Source organism: Harpia harpyja, chromosome Z, assembly GCF_026419915.1.
Source record: "Harpia harpyja isolate bHarHar1 chromosome Z, bHarHar1 primary haplotype, whole genome shotgun sequence".
Taxonomy (NCBI): Eukaryota; Metazoa; Chordata; class Aves; order Accipitriformes; family Accipitridae; genus Harpia; species Harpia harpyja.
Window position 1 is genome coordinate 116,342,871 of NC_068969.1, and position 20,098 is coordinate 116,362,968.

The window sequence follows — 20,098 nt, forward strand, 5'->3', positions numbered from 1 at the left end:
AGGAACATACAACTTGTTTGTTCTCTGGGGAAAAAGGGGAATAAATCATCTCTGCAGCATTTCTTCAAGCTTCTACTAAAGGGACCTAAGATGGTCTTCAGCAGAGGCCACATCTGAACACCAGGACTGTCTAATGGACACATTTGCACCTCATTAGAAAGCCTCTCTTTTGCTATCCAGAGCTATGTGGATTAAAATCTATCATAGGACCGTGTGTTACACAGCTGTAATTCTTTACTTCAACTTCCTTTGCATGTACTTTTTCGCCTATGAAATACAAGTGACCTCTTCTTTAAAGGTTAGTTGTAATCAGCTTACCAATAACAGACATCCGTTTTCTATCACTGTTGAAATCCAAGATAGCAAGGACATCGTAAGTTCTTTCAATCCCCATTTCACTTATAGTGATAGTATTTTGTGTTCGTGAAAGGAAAACATAGCCAAAGTTTCTGGCTGCCGTAACAAGGGCCCCTTCATCTGGGGAAGCTGCTTGGTAATTGAGCTGACCTGTATCATTGAAACAGTGAAAAGAAGAGAACACCAGGATATACCTGAGCATTACAGGGGCACTTGGACACCATAGCTAAAAAATTCACATCCATTCTTTAGAGTGATTGAGAACTGGATGTGCAAAGTCCTTTCCTTTTCTGAAGTGGTCTCTAATACACTGCTGCAGCACCTGATAGCAGTGCACACAGAGGGGAGGGACTAGGGACACCCCCTGCCCCCCGCTTTTTATTACATGTACTTTCCAAACAGGGTAGGTCATGGAACCCTCTTCCCTCCAGGTATAAAAGCAAAAACTGTAACTTCTCTGTCTCAAAACAAATATAACTTAAATATCTTAATTTCTCAATACATTCATTTAAGCATTTTGAAAGGAAGCTCCAAAAGACAAATCCTTGGCCACACACACCAACACAATGTAGAGAAACAACCCCAAAAACATGAGTAGGAAGAGCAAGAAAAGACAGGAGACTGCCCGTTTCACGGATATCTCACGAAGATGGGAGTAAAGCAATACTGTTCTTCGATGTTTTAATTGAATCTTCCAACCTTATTTTTCACATTCATGAATTCTTCAATAGCTGTTCACCTCTGAATTTAGTTTCTGTCACATTTTTGTTATTCATTTTGCTTATTTGCTGCCGATACTCTTAGGACAGACATACATGATTTGTATCTGTCTTTGGGGCTGTGGGTCACGGAGTAAGAGCGTAAAACCCTCATGCTGAAAACACTTGTTCTTCCACATTGAAAAGAAGTCTCCAAATGTGTTTGTACTTTCACATATGTATGTGGAACCAGAGACTATGCTAGTGTCATTATCATTTTATTTGAGGTTTATGCTTTTGAGATTTTAAACATGTATTTGAACAGATAGACGACCCATAACATGAAAACACAAGACCTCTGTATAAGCTGTTCCCCTACCTTTCTGAATCAGCTGTTAAGATGCACATTTGCCACAACTGTAACTATCATAAAGACAGTCCTCCTTCCATAAAGGGTCAGATAAATTCAGCACAGGGAATAGCATCGGCTCTTGCTTTTAATTTAAAGGGCAACCTAACACTCCTTTTCACTTGTTTCCACTTACACAAGGAAAAAAAAAAAAAACCCAAACGAAAAACATACTCACCATCAGAAGTGTCAACCATGACTGTGTGACAAATGGCAAGCAGAAAAAAGAACTTTTGTATTTCTGGCTCCTTTCCAGATTTTATTTGCTCTATCAGATAGTGATCATAGAATGAGAACTTTCCATCTGCGTACATGTTCCAGCTGAAATCCACTTGCTGCTTAGAAAACAGATGAAGAGAGAGTTTGAGTCATCTCATGTGCAATTGCTTTGTGCCTACCTGCATCTCTTCAGACTTTGGCAAGTGAATGTTCCCTGTTCTACAGACCATAGGGACTTCAGCGCCAGATCGGACCGACCTACCTCTGGGTGACTCTGAAGCTGCCCTGCTCCATCCCGGCAGTCTCCTGCAATGCAAGCACCATCAATCAGAAGGCACAGGACAGAACAACAAAGTTTTTACAACTCATTCACAGAGTAAAAAAAAAAAAGATACATATAGAATATCTACCACACTAGAATAGCTCAGATTTAAAAAAAATCAAACTCATTTGCAGCCACAGTACCTTTATATACTAGTGACACCAAAGCAAATATAAGAAAAAAAAGCACGCAGTGGAATTGTCATAGAACATCCATGTTGGCTTAACACAGCTTTCACTGTCAGAAATTCCTCATCTCTTTTCAGAGGTAGGATGTTTAAAAATCACATGGTGTTAGCACACTGCATCCTTTGTTATTTGAACCAACCAAACAATAGTTCTGGAGCACATATGCTGCATATTCTGAATATTGAAATCCAGACAAGATTGGAAAAGCAAGTAATTAACACTAAAGTGAAAAACTGCTGCTCTTACTAGATTTTTTAATTTGTTCCTAGATTAATTTTGTCCCTGAAGCATTTCTACCAGAAGTAAAGTATTCTGTAAATTACTCATTTCTGACTTTTCTGCTGGGAAGTTTCCACAGAAGTCTATCAGTTTCCACTTTTTAGAGGGGAAAACAGTGAGGAAACCCAAACAATTCAATTTTACTGGAGCTTTACTAAATGCTGGGGCTAAATTGTGGAAGTTCAGTTGAAAGTAAAAAGACTTATACACACCTGACTTCAAACAAGCATTCAAATTCCTACTCATTTGTATAGACTGGTCAGAGGCTGCCAGCTGTGCTACACAGGGACTTGCATGGTCTTCCCCCATGCTCCTGTCACAAATCAGAGTTCCTGTGCTAGCCACAGTTTTCGCTCCAGGGCGCAGCAGCGTGGCACAGACTTACCATATCTTTGGCCGTTTATGCAACATTTTTTAAACGTCATGATGTTCTGTGTAAGTGTTCCTGTCTTGTCAGAGAAGATGTAGTGGATCTGCCCCAGCTGCTCATTCAGCGTGGTGGTTCTGGCCTTCGCAGCCGTGTCCTTCTCAGGGTAATACATTTGCAGGTCCCAGTTTATAAAATAGCTTTGGCCCAAACGAATCACTTCAACACTAGATGAAATAAAATTAATGTTCTCACTCCCAGCTGCATCTCATATTTCAAAATAATGACATATTATCAGATTCAGGGGACTCTATTTTCCAGGACTCAAATTGCTCAGACAGCCCAGGAGCTTAAGACAAAACAATTACGCTTGCCAGCACATTACAAAGCACCATCACCCCTACACAGGCCACTCAAACTGATGTTGGACCACACAGCTCAGCTTCAACAACACCGCAGTAACTGGGGAAAAGCCTCTATGGCCTTATCAAGCCAGAGGTATCGATGGTGCTGCTCCCATAACAAACAGAAATCCCACTTGGGAATAGCATTTTAAATACAACTTGCAGAAGAGCTGGTAGGAGGCTGGATGAATTCAAATATATTACAGACAGGTTTGTCAAAGGCAAAATTATTCATACTTCATGGACTTGTAAGACCTCTCTTTTGAGAATAAATCTAGAAAATATGATTTTTCCATTTTAATTTTTTTTTTCCAAGTAGTTTTCTTCATGCACTGTGACTGCAGAATTAGACTGAGAAGTTAAATACTAGCAGGATCAAGTCTGCAATTTTGTCAGATATCATTGCTTGGGAGAATTTTCTCCTTAGTCAAAGTATAGAGCAGATATACTTAATACTGTAAGAAAAGCTTGATATCTTTAAATTGAGTCAAAGGTCCTTGAGTGATGATTTTATAGGAAAGCAATACAGATCACTTTCTTGTAAAATCTCAGTGAAGAGGGTAAGACATCCAATGCCTTTTCAGTAAGACAGAGAATTAATATGCTTTTCCATGCAATGTGAAGCTGTATTTGTTACCACCAACGGGAAATTAAGTCCATTCACCATTATTCTCTACGTTAAGTAATTCAATCTTATCACCAATTCAGCTGTTAAAGGCCTAGGTACTTACTTACCTCACATAAAGGGAAATGGGAACCATGGTGTTCAGAACAATGATATATCCCCAAAAGTTAAGGAAGCCGCGATATGGAGGACTGAAGTCTTGTGCATCATAGAGGTACCAAGACAAGTTACCAATCTGCTGCTCCCAGTAAGTGTGTCCAATGGCAAGGCCAGCCGACAGCAGGATGAGGACGACAAAAATCTACAGTGTACAGAGAGAGGCCTGTGACACTTCAGAAACATTTGCTCGACTTAAATCCCAAATCTCCATGTTCAAAATAGAACATTACACATATTTGTAAGTAAGAAGGGGAGCAAAACTTTCCCACAAAATGGTCTCTTCAAATAATCTGGATTCTAATTTTAGTCTATACCCCAAGCATCATTTTCATGGTTTTATGTTCATTTAAGCAGGCAGCAAATAGAGTAAACGAACATGCTTGGAGCAGGGGCAGAACTGCAGTCGTGCTGAGATAAGTGCCTCTGCCTGCCAACAGGCCAGCTTCTCTCTCCTCTTTCCCCATCCCAGGGAATCACACTCAGTAGAGTGCAGGTTGTAGGACAGCAGGTATTCCTCATACACACATGCCACGGGTGCTGATCAAGGACGAAAACCATGGGTGTTGAACTTTTCAGGCTGAATGGACATCTGGACCAGGACCTGGGTCCTCAGGTCTCTGTCCAACAGTTCAGTGCAGACAAGCAGAAGCACCTGCAACACTGGTTTTGAAGCACTTTTCTGCATCATGTAGGCTGCCCAACACCTGCAGTTTAGGGTCACAGATTCTGCCAACAGCAAGGCACCTTTTTAGATTTCCTCCTCGTTCGTCTCAACTCATCAGGCCAAACAAAGTGGAAACATACTTATTACACCAAAAGAAAAAAAAAAAAGTTTCCTGAATTTGCATTCACTCTATTCACTTAAAAATGAACTCAAAACGTCTGAATTTTAAACAAAAAGGCTTACAGTATAAACCATGTAATTCATAAGGGAGTCAATTTTTGTCCTTTTAAATCTTGTCTTTCCACTATTTTTCATTATTTTTGTATCAGCACCTAAAAATAAAGAAAAAAAAAGGAAAGATACAATATGCAAACAAGTGCTATTATTACTATTTTACAAAACTGGGACATAAAAATACAGTCAATGTTTATAAGGTGAAGATGTTATTTCACTCTATAGGGCATGCTTTTAGTCAGTAAATATTACACATGTTCAATTCATAAATACCTGCAAATATGACCACTCCATGGCAGAAGTCTGTATTCCTGATTTTACATCCACGTAATAAAATCTTATCAGCATCCAGTGAATAACTCATGTTTCTCCAGAATAATGTTCCTGCAAACTTATCCAGTCGGTTATTAGGTTCTTCACATTCAATCAGTCCTAAAAAATTTGGTGGACAATGTTTAATATACAACAGTTAAATAAAAATGCATTGATTTGTACCCACCATAGAAGTAGTTTTACTTCATGAGGTTGTTTTTTTGAGAAAACCAGGTGTTCTGAATAAACTATTTATTTGAAATTCAGGGTGTACAAATATTCAGTGCTGCGTTGCTGATATTTTAAATATGGTATCTTCGGGTGGTATTTTACTTTCCAGATTGCAATAGCAGAAAGAATTAATTTCTGCACCAAGACCACTATGCACAGCATTTACTGCCAAATAGGGCACTTTTTGTTCACCTTCTCTTTTAATATTTCTCAAGTTTTAACAAACGCCTGCCTACAAGAGCCTATATCCCTCTGGATCTTACGCTCTAGCATGAATGTAGTATTCAGTTCATTTTGCCATTGAAGACTTACTAGCAATGATCCCACAAGGGGAAGACAACCTTCATGCAATACATTGCTATAGATAAACATTGCCCCTGTGCATTGCTACACCGCACAGATGCCTAAATATTACGGCTGAAAAAGTGACATTTTACTTTGACTCTTGGGACTTGCCCTATTCCCACTGCCTACTTTATGATTGGCACTTGATGCCATATATTTGCACTTCCATCCCCAAAACTGAGCTCATCCTAAAATTTTGGTTCATGCTGCAGTTATCATTATCAAAACTGTGTTTCAGAAATAAACAAACTGATTGCTACAGAGGAGCACAGAGTGTCAATTTCAGGCCAAAACACTGCTGCCTCTAGCCCTGAACCCTGCCTCTCATCAAGACAGGTGGATGTGCAAGGAAGAGTCAAATTACAGGTGCAGGCCACTGAAATGCTTTCAGACTTGCAGCAAGTTGCAGCCAACAGATCTTCTGAACCAGAGCTGACGCCTTTGTGGGCAGGCTCTCCTTCCACATAAATTTGCTCAAGAGATGTTCTTTGAAAGCACAAACTTTTTACATCCACAACATCCTTTGGCAAACTGTGAATTTTAACTTAACTACATATTGTGTGAAAAAGCATCTCCCTTCTGTTTATTTTTAATTTGTTAGATGCTCATTTCACTTTGTGTTCCTCAGTTCTCATACTGGAGGAAACCAGGAACAGTCCCTAGTTGCTTACTTCTCCATGTCACTCTATTGTAAGCCTTTTTGTTTTTTTTAAGCATTTGCAATTTTAGGATTGCTAAATATTCAGCTTGAGATAAAACTCTGTGTCAGATCTCAGCAAGAGAAGGGATTTCTGCCCTTCAAGCTTCCACAACATGCACAGAAAGCAGCCAGATCATAATGATAAATATGAAAAGGACAATAGAAGGTATTTTCCAGATCCATTCCCAACAGCAAACATACTTTTTTCCAAAGAAAACAGGCAGGCAAACACTAATAAAGGGTTCCACCATTTCTACTTAGTGTGCCATAGCTCATTCATGGCAAAGGTCTCATCTTCAGACAGACTACATTTTGCTTGGCAGCAATTTCCTTTGTGCAACTTGCTTACGCTGCCTCATGACAAAAGCCAAGATGCCACTAACTCCAGAATCACAGCATCATTGGCAACGCTTAGATCCCCAGTCACATTTTATTTACTTGTACTGTAAACTGCTTGAGCAACATTTTAATAGTTGTAAGAATATAACTGTACAAACCATTAAAGTCTGCCATTGCACTTTCTTCTTGAAGATATCTGTGTGTTACCTCAAGTGCCATTTTGAATTTTAAGTTAGTCTCACTAAGAAGAAAGGATAAAAAGGTCATTTTATTAAAAACATGGATACAAGAAAGAAGTTTGAACAAAATTAAGCAAATCAATATGCCATAGGTACCAACCTCCGAAGCAATGGCAAAGCCATGCATTTGCATGGATATGAAGCATTCATGAACCACGTGACTAGTTCTTACACTGGTTAGTTTCTTCACAAGCGAAATCCTACCCCTTTACCTCTGCTCGATGTACATAAGTGAAGCTTCTCACAATCATTGTTGTACTAATGCAGTAATTAAGTTTGCAGTAATGGTTATTTGAAAACAGTGTTTAATAACTGATACTGTTAAAAGCTTCAATAGAGAACTAACCTTTCCCAACACAAACAGATCCTTGTTTTGCATGATGTTGTAAGTTACCGTTTTTAAGATTACTAAAGGTTGAGTAAGAAATACACTACTCATTTGGAAAAACTAACATTTCATCTCATTAGGGGAAGTCCATATCATTACAGACTTCTCTAAAAGAATTCAGCACCAGCTTTTCTGACAACATGAACTAAAACATTTACAAAGCAATGTGAGAGAGACAGTAAGATTTATGCTATCTAAGCAGTTTCTATCAAAAACTTCCACAGAAAAAATTGTTTTCCCACTGACACAGCATAAGAAAAGTTTAAAATCATAAAAAAGTCCAGGTTGGAAAAAAACCTCTGGTAATCAACAGTCCAACCTCCTGTTGGAAGCAGGACGTTGGATGAGGTTATCCAGGGCCCTGTCAAGCCAAGCCTTGACTGTTTCCAGTGAGAGAAATTCCACTACTTCTCTGGGCAACCTATTCCAATGGTAAAAATTATCTACCATGAGAATAATTATTCTTGAATGCAGACAGAATTTCCTCTGGAGCTACTTGTAACCATTGCTTCTTGTCCTGTCAATGTGAAGAGAATAGCTTCTCTGTAACTATCTTTGAGATACTGGAAGACTGATTAAATCACCCGTCTCTTCTCCAGGCTGAATAAATCCAAGTCCTTCACCCTTTCTTCATATGTCATGTACTCCAACACTTCAGACATCTTTGTGGCACTCCAGTGGACCCTCACCAATTTTTAATGATCCTTGAATTGTGGGAATCAAAAACTGGACACAGTTTCCAGGTGTGGCTTAACAAGTGACAAGTAGAGTCTGGAATACACACTTCTTGCTCTTTTACCAGTAAGCCAAAATTAAATCCAAGAAATCCTGAGATAGAGCCTTACCCATCCAGTTCAGCTGTCTCTACGTAGCAGAGACTATTTGGTTCTGAGCTGGATAGCAGCAAAATATCAGCCTAGAAAAACAAATAAATAAGCACCAAATAAATCCAAGTCAAGATTTGTACAGAACTCTCTAGAAACAAAACAAATATATCTAAAGCACTTACAGGAACGAAAGTATTTTTCTTCAGACGAATGATATCACCAACTTTAATATCTTTCCATTTTGTGTTTTTGAACCTAATATCAAGATAGTTCAATAATTATTACTATTTAATCTAGAACACTATTCACTCTATAAATCTTGAAATATTGAACTTTCCTTAGTAGAAAAACATTACACCTTGGCAATGTGTGTTTTTTCTTTTTGGAAACTGCAATTTAGTTGGGCTTCTATAACTTAGAAGTCAAACTACCTCTTCTCTTCCCTCTTCACCTATATAGGAATTTCTGCCCTTCTGTCCAAAGAAGCTGCTCTTAGCACAGATTTAGTGCCACAAAATTAAGTTAAATTACTCCTTTGGGCAATTCTCTTCCATTTTCGATTGGGTTTTCACACAGACATGTGGAACAGTAGAAAACAAAAAGCTGAACTTTCCCTGTCATCTATGGTTTAAGATCTGTGATGAAACTTAGTAACAAGACAACAAACATCACTTACAAAGTTAAAGTAACAGTACAAACCTTCCATCCCTGATGACTTCACATGTCCTATTATTAACCTCGTTGTCCATCCTGTGACGAGCCTGAAAACCAGGAGTAGAGAATGTACTCCCTACCACATATCACAATTAAAGAAATTAACAACACTGAGGTGTTTTGCTTTTAATATTAACAAAACATGTTTCTTACAATGTCATCCACTAGGTCTTTGACTGCAGTTATTCCCAGCACCAAGAGTAAGGGCACCAGTGTTGTATACCATGACAGTGTAGTTATTTGGGGAATTGACTATAAAAGACAAATAAAATCAGTTCAGTAGAGGACTACCAATCAAGCTCTATTCAGAGACATTTCATAGTGATCTGACTGTAACATAAGAAGGAAAACCAACACATCAGAGAGAGAATTTTAAGTCAGGTTGTGAAGATGAACAAAGTCTAGGGGGAGAGTTTGACTGTGCTGCCCTACCTCAGCATTGGCTTCTCTTTAACAATTGTAGTTGCTCGTATTTTGTGTTGGAGCTTCTGATTCATGAGTGGAACTTAAGGCCATCATGTTTTACAGAGTAAAAGAAACATCTTTTCCCCATGAAATTCATGAACTCTGCAACTAGCTCATCCTAGCTAATACAACGCTAGGGTAGGTTGTTCCAGATTTCTATTGAGATGAGCTTAGTTTCTGTAGTAGTTCAGATACATTCCCTTACAGGATAGCACTGAATTGTGTCATAAGTATTATTCAGCTCAGTAGATTAGCACCTCAAATTCACTTTACAGTTAGTGTTCTCTCTGCCTTTCTTACCTGCAAAATGAGAAGAACGAGGAAATAGAAGTTGGCTGCTCTTTTAAACTGTTCAAACAGATTGAGTGGTAAAAAAGTAATAGGATTGTACTTGTACGTCTTAATTGCATTTGCCTGTTGAAGAAAACCAAACGTCATTCACAACAACAGATTCTTCTTACATTACAAATGTACAATGCCTATTTTTAAGTAAAGCATTTTACTAGTGAAATCTTTCCTATGAACTTTGTTAGAATTGTACCTTTCCTCAACAGTTTAACATCTTATTGTCACCATCTTAATGAAATAAGGCAAAAAAGGTCTATTTCACTGACATTAACATACCCCAAAAAGCATCTCAGACTGAAGCTTTAGCTACACCGAGGACTACGGGGCATTGCACAGTCACAGCGTAGAAAGGTTACAGTCTCTCCCGCAGCAAATGACACAGTGCACATGGCACTGCCAGATGAGAACAGAGAAGGGAATGAAACTTCAGTGCTCTTCTCCTCTTAGGCAATCTTCTCTGTAATGCCTTTTGACATTATTTGCTCAATATAAGACATCACTATTAGGGATATAATTGGTCTCAGGCATGAAACTACAAATAATGAATCCAGATAAAAAGGACTGTTAATTAGACCTATTCAGGAGGGACAACGTCAGATCCAGCAAAGGTTAACTCTCACAAGTGCCAGTCCCTACCTAGTCCAAACATGAAGGATTTCCATTTGAATAGCTCCAGTTGTAGCAGTTTTACTATTAAAAGTTCATAACCATGCATGAGATAATCCAAACTGCCTCAAGTTTGCAAGGCAGGTATCTCAGCAGGTACAAGGGAACCAATGAGCCAATGCATCACAGATAAAGCCGGGCACTCCACATGTAGTAACCCCACAGTCCAAGCCTCTGTCACTCACAACCAGCACCACATACAAGCACCACAGCTTTATTACTTTGAAAGGTTAAAAAATTAGGAACAGGAAAAAAAATTCAACCTTTTGTCTTGATAAATGAGATAAAAATGTCTCCTTTATCATAATTAGGTGTATCTAGAACTATACTGTTTAAATGACTAGATATTCCCAAATGTCTATTTTTAAGACTGTCCCAGTCTAGCTTAGTCAGGATATTGCTTAATACTATACTGAGACTTCTTATACGAAAGATGACACCTATGTGGACGTTTGCAACAGCCAATAAAACTCGGAATTTGGACTGAGGACACCTGGCTTCTAATTCTCTATCTCATCTTAAACAAGTCTCTTGATACCTTGATTTTCCATTCACAAACCCAAAACCAGTTATACTTCCTCACCTTTGTTGGAAATCCTAAGAAGTGTTAATTGTGGTTTTTACACTAATCACCAGTGGTTCCAAAGATCTTACTGAGATTAAGAAAGTATTCACCCTGACAAGTACTGTTAGCACATAACTGAGATAAAGAAAACTTACTGCATATTTGCTTTTTTTGAAGCACAGAAATACTGTTCTCTTAAACTGGGGCTGTTCATAGAAGCGTTGATCATTTGCTTTAACTTGCCAGCTGCAATCTGGAAGAGACAAGGCAAAATGGGTCAACATCTGATTGTTATAAACATGAAGGAACAAATCAGCCAGTTTCGGGTTTTCTCTGAAATGCCATCTTTTAAAGGTACTTTCAGTTGAAACAAGACTGGTACCTGCTTTTTAGTACATAGTCTAAAAAAAGGTTTTCAGGAAGTCTCCAGGCTATTTGTCTTTATTAACAATTAAAATATAATTTGAGGTAGGAAGAAGTGGTGATTAACAATTCGGAAGTTCTATGAGAAACTAAAAACCTATCAGAGTAACATTTATTCATGCTAAATTCCCTTCTTTCCCCTCTTTTGGTTTCCTTTTCTTACACCTGAGAAGCACTATGCACCCAAAACAGGGTTTCTCAGTCTTTCTAGAAATGAAAAGGTCCACTCAACTTTTGAAAACAATTATTTCATATAACCATACTGTGCAATGGTTTTCATTTACAACCATGAAAAAGGTAAAAATCTGAAGTGCTCATTTTATTTTTTCAGCCATCAATTTTGTTTGACTGCTTGAAAACTCACGAACATAAATTGCATTTTGCAGTAAAATTTAACAAAACTAAACAAGCAATGTCTGCGAACACCTTCTGAAGTTTTGGACAATAAACTGATAAAATTGCTTACAAAGCAGCTGAGCAATATTGCCTCCTTCTGTCACCTTCAGTACTTAGCATTTAAAACCTGACTTGACATTACAGCCTCCCTAAGGAAAAAGCCTCTAGAGGACTTGCTAACAAACCATCCAACTCCACCTTAAGGTCCCTGTTGTTAATCTAAGTCCTATGAAGTCCACCTTTAAATGGGGTTCATCTAGGACATAAGTAGCTTTTGGTCGACCACTATTTACTGCCAGAACGACTCCTGCTGTCAAGTTATTTTCCATGCCCCCCTCTTTCACAGGCTACCTCTTTCCCTTCAAGATCCTTCAGATCCCTTTCCTGCCCTCAAGCCTGCATCACCAATAAACTATTAATCCTGCTACCCACACCCACAAATTCAGGCCCTGCCCACATCAAAGAAACTCCCCACTGTACTCATTCAGCAAGTTTTTGAGCTGACTCACAGGAGAACTTTGCCTGCCTGGGAAGGATGAGGCAGACAGTATTTTGAAATCCAGCTTTCCTGACTCATCAGCCAAATATCTCCCCCTTTTCTCCAAACCACAGTAATTGTTCTTAATGGGTGTTCTTTCTGGTTTCATGGGATTCTCATGACCTAAGCCCATCCAGCACTGCAGAGCACGGATGGGGTGAAACTCCCGGAGGCAGAGGTGTGGGATGGGGACTGGCACCCACTGCCAGGGACTTGCAGGGAAGCACGTGTGAAGGCGCTCCTGGGCTGCTGTAAGGACCACTGTAAGGTAGTCAGGTCTGATAAGGCTGACTCAAACTTAAAAACTCAAATCCAGACACAAAGCCTTTTTTTTTCCCCCATCCAACACATAAAGCAAGTTCTTGTTTGATGTATCCAGGATCTGTGACTATACAACTTTCTTTTCTGGAATATGGGTTGCAAGCTGAGAAGATAGTAAATAAATATTTATCCTGCTGTAGCACTTGTATTTAAGATTGCATAAATGAAAACATACACCAGATGGTGAAGATACACTGTGCATCCTGGTCAGGGCTTACACAGAAGTGCTGCGAGTCACAGGGTCTTAACTGCCTTACATAAAATTTACCAAAACAAAAAAAGTTACTGGAGGATCAGGTTTTGGTTTAAAAGAAGATAAGCATTACTGAAGTGCATGAATTGAGAAAGTTGTTAATGACAGGACTGAAGCAAATTGTAACCATGTCTACAAGAACATTTCTTCACCACATTCACAGAAACATCGCAGTGCTGATAAAACCTTAGCAGCCCAGATGGAAGAGTGGCAAATTAGGTCTTAAATAAAACCTGCAGGAAGGAAGCTCCCTGAAATTACTTTAAACTGCTTAGAAGTGATATCAATACCTAATATTTGGGAAGCTGCATCAGTAGTTTATCACCTTTAAAGGAACGTAACAGGAAAACTGTCTTGTTGAGGGGAAAAAAAAATAAGCAGCAAAAAGGATGATGTTTTTGTAGCACTACTTGAATATAATTAGCTACTGAACCAGTCAGCAGATTCTACAAATTCTGCAACTTATGCCAGAAAATTATCTATTAACCAGAAAATGTACGCAAAGATGATTTAAACAAACAAAACCCAAAGGATCTAAAGAGGAAGAAAAAATTAAAATCTGACAAAAGTTTGTCAACTGCTTAGAAGCTGTATGGTTAAGAGTACTGGCCTACCAAGCCTGCATGGTAACATCTCTTACCTCCTTAAAGCTTTTGCCCTAGCTCGTAGTTCAAAGGAACTCTGCCATATCCATAGCTCTAGTCCACATTTTGGATAATAATTTGGGTAACATTAACTGTATAGACAGCAGAGACTTGTGGTTACACTGAATTAGTGGGGGCTACAAGCCCCTTGGAGGGCAGAATCAAAACTCATCTCCCTGCTTTCAGATTCTGTCCAGTTCACCAGGATAAAGGAAAAGGCACACTACACTTGAGAAAAGAAATTGAAGGTGTAGGAGGTCCTGTTTTAGTTTGTTTCTCTCTTTTTTTTCTTTTTCTTGTGCTTATACTAGGCCACAAAGCAAACTTGTGGTTGCTGGTGTACTGTGTCTATGAAATAAAGTATCTGGATAAAGTAAGACGGGGGGATCTGGGGAGAGAGCAACAGTCATGATAAGAACTCAAGAAAATATGAAGGATGATGAGAGGCTAAGAAAACTCTGTTTATTCTATAGACTGCATTACCTCAGTCGTCATAAAAAAAAACCCCAAACCTAAACATGTAATAGGTGGTTATAAAATGAAAACATGTAATAGGTGGTTATAAAATGAGAGTTGGTCAACTGTTCCCTACTGCCACACAAACAAGAAGAAATCTATATATATATATTAAACAGGCAATGGTTAAATAAAAAGTACCTACATTGCAACACTGGGAAAAAAAAAAAAAAAAAGGTACTTAAGGGAGTTACACACTTATCTTGGACAGAGGTTAAGAACAGGTATGTCTAAAACATGCCAGAGAGGCTCCTCCCATTTATGCTCCTATGCTGGTGGCAGCACACAGACTGCACTTGATGGGTTTTGTTGAACTCCTACTCACCTTACCTTTCTGTGATTCTGAAACTACTGCAAAGAAGATCATGAGGCTACAAAATTAGCATTGAAGCTGAAATCTCATCTGCACAAGACTTAGAAAGCAGAAATACATGCAAACCAACTGACTAAACACAGCAAATTGGTTTATGCTGGTTCAAGTTTCCAAATGATGGGGAAGACACATATCTGAAGTTCTGTTCGAGCAGTTCTCAGACCACAGGCTAGGTACATCTAGGGCCTGCCTTAATTAAGACAAGGTCACCGTGCAGATCATTAGCTTTATGCAACAAGCAGTGGCACAGAACTCTGGCTGCAGATTGAAATGAAGCTGATTTTCACTCTGACATTCATTAAACTGAATTGCCATCAATTACTCCTCCACAGATTCAGATACACCATTCCAAATCCTACCTAATGAATACGCACAAAAATCAAATTGATCCGTACATAGCTCAGCCTCTGTATTCAGGATCATTTGCTACACAATCAAGTTTCTGTCATAATATTACCTTTTTTCAATGGTTCTTGGCTCTCCTCAGCATCTCTGTTGATTTGGTTTTGTCCTGGTTCGACTGCAGGCTGCCGACTGTCCAACTCATCCTCCGTTTCATCGTCACTATATGGCATCACTTCATCATTAGGCTGGGAATCCTCATCGAAGGTGGTCTCTGAATCCCTTTCTGAGATCATGCTGCTAGCGCCCTGTGAGCATTTTATAAAAGTTGGGGAAAGGAGTTAACATAGCGAGTGCTGGAAACCACGTCTCTGTAATTTTACTCTGTTGATGCTGGTCACCAAAAACGTTTGAAACCAGTTTCCCTGGAAGAGCATAAAGCATAGGCTTGGTTTTCAAGCACAGACCAAAGTTATGAGGCAGTTATTTTCACAGCAAGTCCTTCATTACCATTCTGCTATATGTAATTACACGTGCTCACACAACAGTCTAAGGAACGCCCTGCGCTCGTGACGCAGTACACCTTGAGTGGGACACAGGAATTAGGGAGCCCACAAACACCTGACTCCCAGCAGCCATTACATCATCCCCTGTGGAGCCACAGGAGCCAGAGCCCCACTTGGCCACGGTGGGGCCAGGCACCACGTGCTGGGTCAGCACGAGTCGTGCCATTGAGGGTTTGGGTCACGCAGCTGTTCCTCCATCCCAGTCTGCCCAGTCTCACTCAAACCAGTCCTCGCTTCCTCTCCCCACAGGCTGAACATCAGCATTTCTCATTGCAAGATCCCACATCTTGGTGTTCAAATACCTGAGGAAGTTTATAACTAATTTGTAGTTCAACACACAAGACCAGTCAGTTGAAGCTGTGATATGTGTGTGCGTACCTCTGCCTGAAGCTTTTCAGAAAGCACACGTGCTCCCTAACCCTCGAGTGCTAGCACATTACCTCCCAAATTGGGATCTCCACTTTCCATAAAGTTTATTTAAATTACAGCTCTTGAAAAACTCCCAACGCTGTTGTGACTTGGGCTGCTGCAGTTCGCTGTGATCTCAGACAGGAGCAAAACACGCAATAGGGGATTTCAGCCTCCTCCAGCATTTTTACATCACTGAGACAGTTTCTACAGCTTACCCTATCTGCTGCAACAGACAGCGTTGGATTAACTGTTTGTAAACAAAATCCAGAAAGCATCTACTCATGGGTAACTCCCCTCCAACCAACACCTAAAAATAACTACCTACATGATTCCTAGGTGGTCTTCATCTACATTTGGCCAGTTAGTCACCTTGCTGAGTGTCCTGGCATTTTAATAACTGATCTGGTGCAAGTGTTCAGACCATTCTGATGAGTGCGTCCTGTTCATTTCTAACCATGCAATACCCAAATTTGTTGTGCTGAAGCTTAAATTGCACTTGTTTCTGCAGATCAACACTTCCAAACAGGTTCTGTCCTGTCTGTGCTAGGCACCACAACAACTGTTAAGAAAATTAAAAACCGTGAGGAGGGGAGGGGGCTCCATCACCTCAGCTATTTCTGCCAGGGCCCCGAGGGCACCAATAAGCCTCTCTGGCCCTGACCAGCCTTGCCCCAGCCCCCCCACACCCATGGGACCAGGAGCCACATTTTGGCTCAGCCCATAGAACCGGTCTGAGCTGCATGGGAGGAGGGCCGGTCTCCAGCTGAGCTGTGGCCATGTCCATGCCCCCTTCAGCTCTGCCTCGACACTGTGGACCTCTCGGGCCATCACTGGGCCTGATCCTAACCCTGAACTACACATCAACTTCCCGGCTTGACCTTGGACCTGCCTCATCACTGTGGCATTGCCTCATGGCCTGGACTCTGGTTGGACCTGGCCACCGTCTCGGGGTCTGTCCTGCTTGCCTTGTGAGCGCTGGGACCCCTGTCCGCTTGCTTTCCCATGGAGAGCAGCCCTGCTCTTGCTGCTCCCTAGCAACTTCAAAATAAAACCAAGTTAAAGGATCGCTGAAGCCAAGCAACATAACGTGCACAGCAGCTAGCTACCAAGTACCTGTCTGTTGATCGATCTTGCAAAAAGAGCCTGGTGTTGTGAAGGAAGGCCAGTGCCACCCTATACCCCGTATGCTGTTGCTAACAAAACCAGCAATCATTGGGGCTGACACCAAACCCTATCAACATCCACCTTAGTTTCTATTTTTGCAAAGCTGAATTGTCTCCCCTCCTTAATATCTCTTATAAGAGAGATATAAATATTACATGAGCACTTAATATGCTACTCAAATGACACGACTGTTGGCTGGGAGCCCAAAGCATGCAACACTCATGAGCTGCAGCACTGCGGCGCTCGCCCAGCATACAGGCTAATGTTTCAAGACTGCCAGTTTATAAAATGAACTAAACCCACCAGTATTATATGAACGCACAGTTTGATTTAATATGAATTAATACAACTTCTCCCAAGACTCACTCAAGATGTTAGAGACTGCTCACTGATGCTATTAGCCAGGAGTATGACAGCAGTCACTAACACTGTTGTGGAACCTGAAACTTTTGTGAAAAGATCACTTGTTTTCCTAAATAGCCTTGGAGTTAGGGAATTCACCTCAAGATGCAGGAGATTCAAGCTCAAACTCAGGCACCTGAATACCTCACTGTGATATTTTGGTTTATTTCTCATTTTTTTACCCCTTTTGTTCTTCCTCGCCTACAACCCCATACCCATAAAATCTCTATTTCACCAGATACAGAAAGGAATACAGCTATTAACCAGCAACCTGAACCAAAAATTTATCTCCAGAACAACCTATTCGTTAACAACTTAATACATAGGGCCAGGACAACTTGCACAGACATCATTACATGAACCGGTCTGTGATGCAATCCACGCAGTTTCTCGTGTGCGGTCGTCAATGAGCAGCTGGTGCAGCGCAGACGCGCTGCGGCAGCTGCAGGCAGGCGGTTGCCTGAACCATGTGAGGGCTCAGAGACCCCCAGGTTACATTGAGGTTTCATTCCCAGCCAGGGAAGACACTGCTGAATTGGGTATTAGTCTTGCCTCTTAACAATCCTACAAACTCTGACTTGCCAAGCAATACTTACAGCCAAACAACACTGATTTTTTCCAATTTTTTTTTTCTATCTGAACAGGGATATGGACAATCCTGCCCTTAGCCATCAAAGCTTTTGCTTTGCAGGCAAGCCTGGGTCAGACTCTTCACCCGCACATCTACTTTGGGGTTTACAGACACTTGGATTTTCTTTGCACTGAATGTCTGTTCAGGCAGAAAAAAATTCCTTATGTTTCCAATCCCAAATTGTTTGAGAGTTAGACAAAGTCTTTTTAGAGCAGGACGTAATGCTCAATTCCTCTTTGAAATATATATAAAATATACATGACTGCAAGAAGCCTGCAATAGTCAAGGATTCTGCCCTGCTGATACCTCACATGGGGACTGCTGGAGGGGAAGAGCTGAAGATCCTTAAAACAAAAATTACCACCAGATCTTTGAATTGCTCTCACTCCAAGACAAAAAAAACAAGCTCATACCCCAGCAAACAGAGATTCAGCCTTTAGTCTATTAAACTTTACTCATTAACTGATTAATGAACTGATTAATCATGCAAAGGGTTAGATGAGATGTCAAAAAAACACTGCATTTGTTTTCTATTATAGATGCATAGCTAAACGGAAATACCTAAAATACAAACAGAAGTAGCCTGTGATGCTAGCTGGGAACACCAGTGCAATGGTTTGTTGGGGGGAAGTTCAAATTAATTGTATTCACTTCACCTCCTCAAAGAGCACCGGCTGGAAAACGCTGCTAACAGAGATCTCATTAACTGTTACCTTGCAGGCAGCACAACTCTGTCCGCTAAGAGATAATAGCAGTGCCATTATCATTTCTGCAGAAGGCAACGAAATCGCACACACATCAGTGATTTCAGGCAGCATTTACTAACCCTGATACCACAAAGTGCAGAGGGCACCGCCTCTGCGCCCAAAGACCTCCTTGCTAACATCCCCGGTGGCCGGCAGAGTCTCCTGGGAAGCATCACTGCCTGCCTGCTCGGTACGTACCCTGACCTCAGGGACCAAGAGCAGCCAAGGGGACGGCAGTCTGACGGACGGGCAGCACAGGCAGGGCTGTCGGTGAGCGTGTGGCAGCGGAGGAGCCCGGGGCTGGCTAGGAGACTGCAGCAAGGCACCCGCAGTGGGAAGAGAGCAGAGAGGTGTTGTGGGGCCGAGGGTGAAGGAGTCTTCCAGTGACAGGGTGACAAATTGGTTTAGAGTTAAGTTTCTTGACACCTAGACTGCATGAAAAGGGCTAGACGGGACATCAAAGCGATGTCAGAAGTTCAGAGGAAGGTGGAGAGCGATCACGAGGTGAAAGAGGAGATGAGACGAGAGGAACCGACAGCACAGAGCAGCAGAGATGCCAACTAATACTGAGCCAGGAGTGGACAGAAAGAGAGGAGAGCACACATCTACCGGCACCTGGATGCGGGATGGACACAATGGAAACCAAAGGTGAATTAAACAAGGCAGGAAGAGAGATGGCCGCTACTGATTTTTGCAGCAGTCAATATTCTGAGGAGAAAAAAGGCACCACAATCAAAAAAAAAAAAAAAATCTAGAAAGGCTTATACCATGCAGGAGAAACAAACTATAAACAATGTTGAAATAATATAGAAGCAATGGTCCATTCTTAAAAGTATCTACTCTCAGAAGAGAGACAGACAATTTCTTATGTTTGTATGCACTGCTTATGTTCAGACTTGAGCTGAAATAAGCATCGCTTACAAAACGGTCTTTCAAGTAAGGCAAAAAAGGGTTTGGTTTGCTGGAGCTGGGGGTAAAATGGTTTCAAGCAAGATCCCACCTGCTTTTCCCATTTCACAATAATATAACTATAAATGAACACTGCTTTTACAGATCTTGCATTGAATGGATTAATAAAAAAGCTACAAATAAATAGGCTTTAGGAATTTCTCTGAAGGCATCATCTCTCACATCAAGCTTAGATTCAACCAATAATTAGTAATGTTTGAACATATGCAGTGGGAAAGAAATATAATTAGCAAAATAAAATTCCAACACAAGAAAAGCTGCACAGTTCCTCTCAGAGACAGGATGAGTCTTTCATAAAATGAGATCTACTTGACTACATGTAATGCAAGCTATACATTT

General features: G+C 40.6%; 1 protein-coding gene across 3 annotated transcripts in view; it reads right to left on the reverse strand.

The window, feature by feature from the left end:
- Positions 1-20,098, reverse strand: part of ATP8B1 (ATPase phospholipid transporting 8B1) — a 45,523-nt gene that overhangs the window by 14,356 nt on the left and 11,069 nt on the right. For 2 of the 3 annotated variants that reach the window (XM_052778457.1, XM_052778456.1), the window contains 15 exons: positions 14,986-15,178; positions 11,220-11,317; positions 9,786-9,899; positions 9,174-9,272; positions 9,006-9,067; positions 8,489-8,561; positions 8,325-8,395; positions 7,011-7,093; positions 5,199-5,357; positions 4,935-5,023; positions 3,979-4,169; positions 2,858-3,066; positions 1,946-1,989; positions 1,643-1,799; positions 319-507 (listed from right to left, as the gene is read on the reverse strand). In XM_052778457.1, coding sequence (XP_052634417.1) covers positions 319-507; positions 1,643-1,799; positions 1,946-1,989; positions 2,858-3,066; positions 3,979-4,169; positions 4,935-5,023; positions 5,199-5,357; positions 7,011-7,093; positions 8,325-8,395; positions 8,489-8,561; positions 9,006-9,067; positions 9,174-9,272; positions 9,786-9,899; positions 11,220-11,317; positions 14,986-15,166 — 1,819 coding nt within the window. In that variant the 5' untranslated portion in view covers positions 15,167-15,178. Of the gene's footprint in view, positions 1-318; positions 508-1,642; positions 1,800-1,945; positions 1,990-2,857; positions 3,067-3,978; positions 4,170-4,934; positions 5,024-5,198; positions 5,358-7,010; positions 7,094-8,324; positions 8,396-8,488; positions 8,562-9,005; positions 9,068-9,173; positions 9,273-9,785; positions 9,900-11,219; positions 11,318-14,985; positions 15,179-18,870; positions 18,967-20,098 lie in introns of those variants that run through there. The other variant, XM_052778455.1, reaches the window with a different exon arrangement.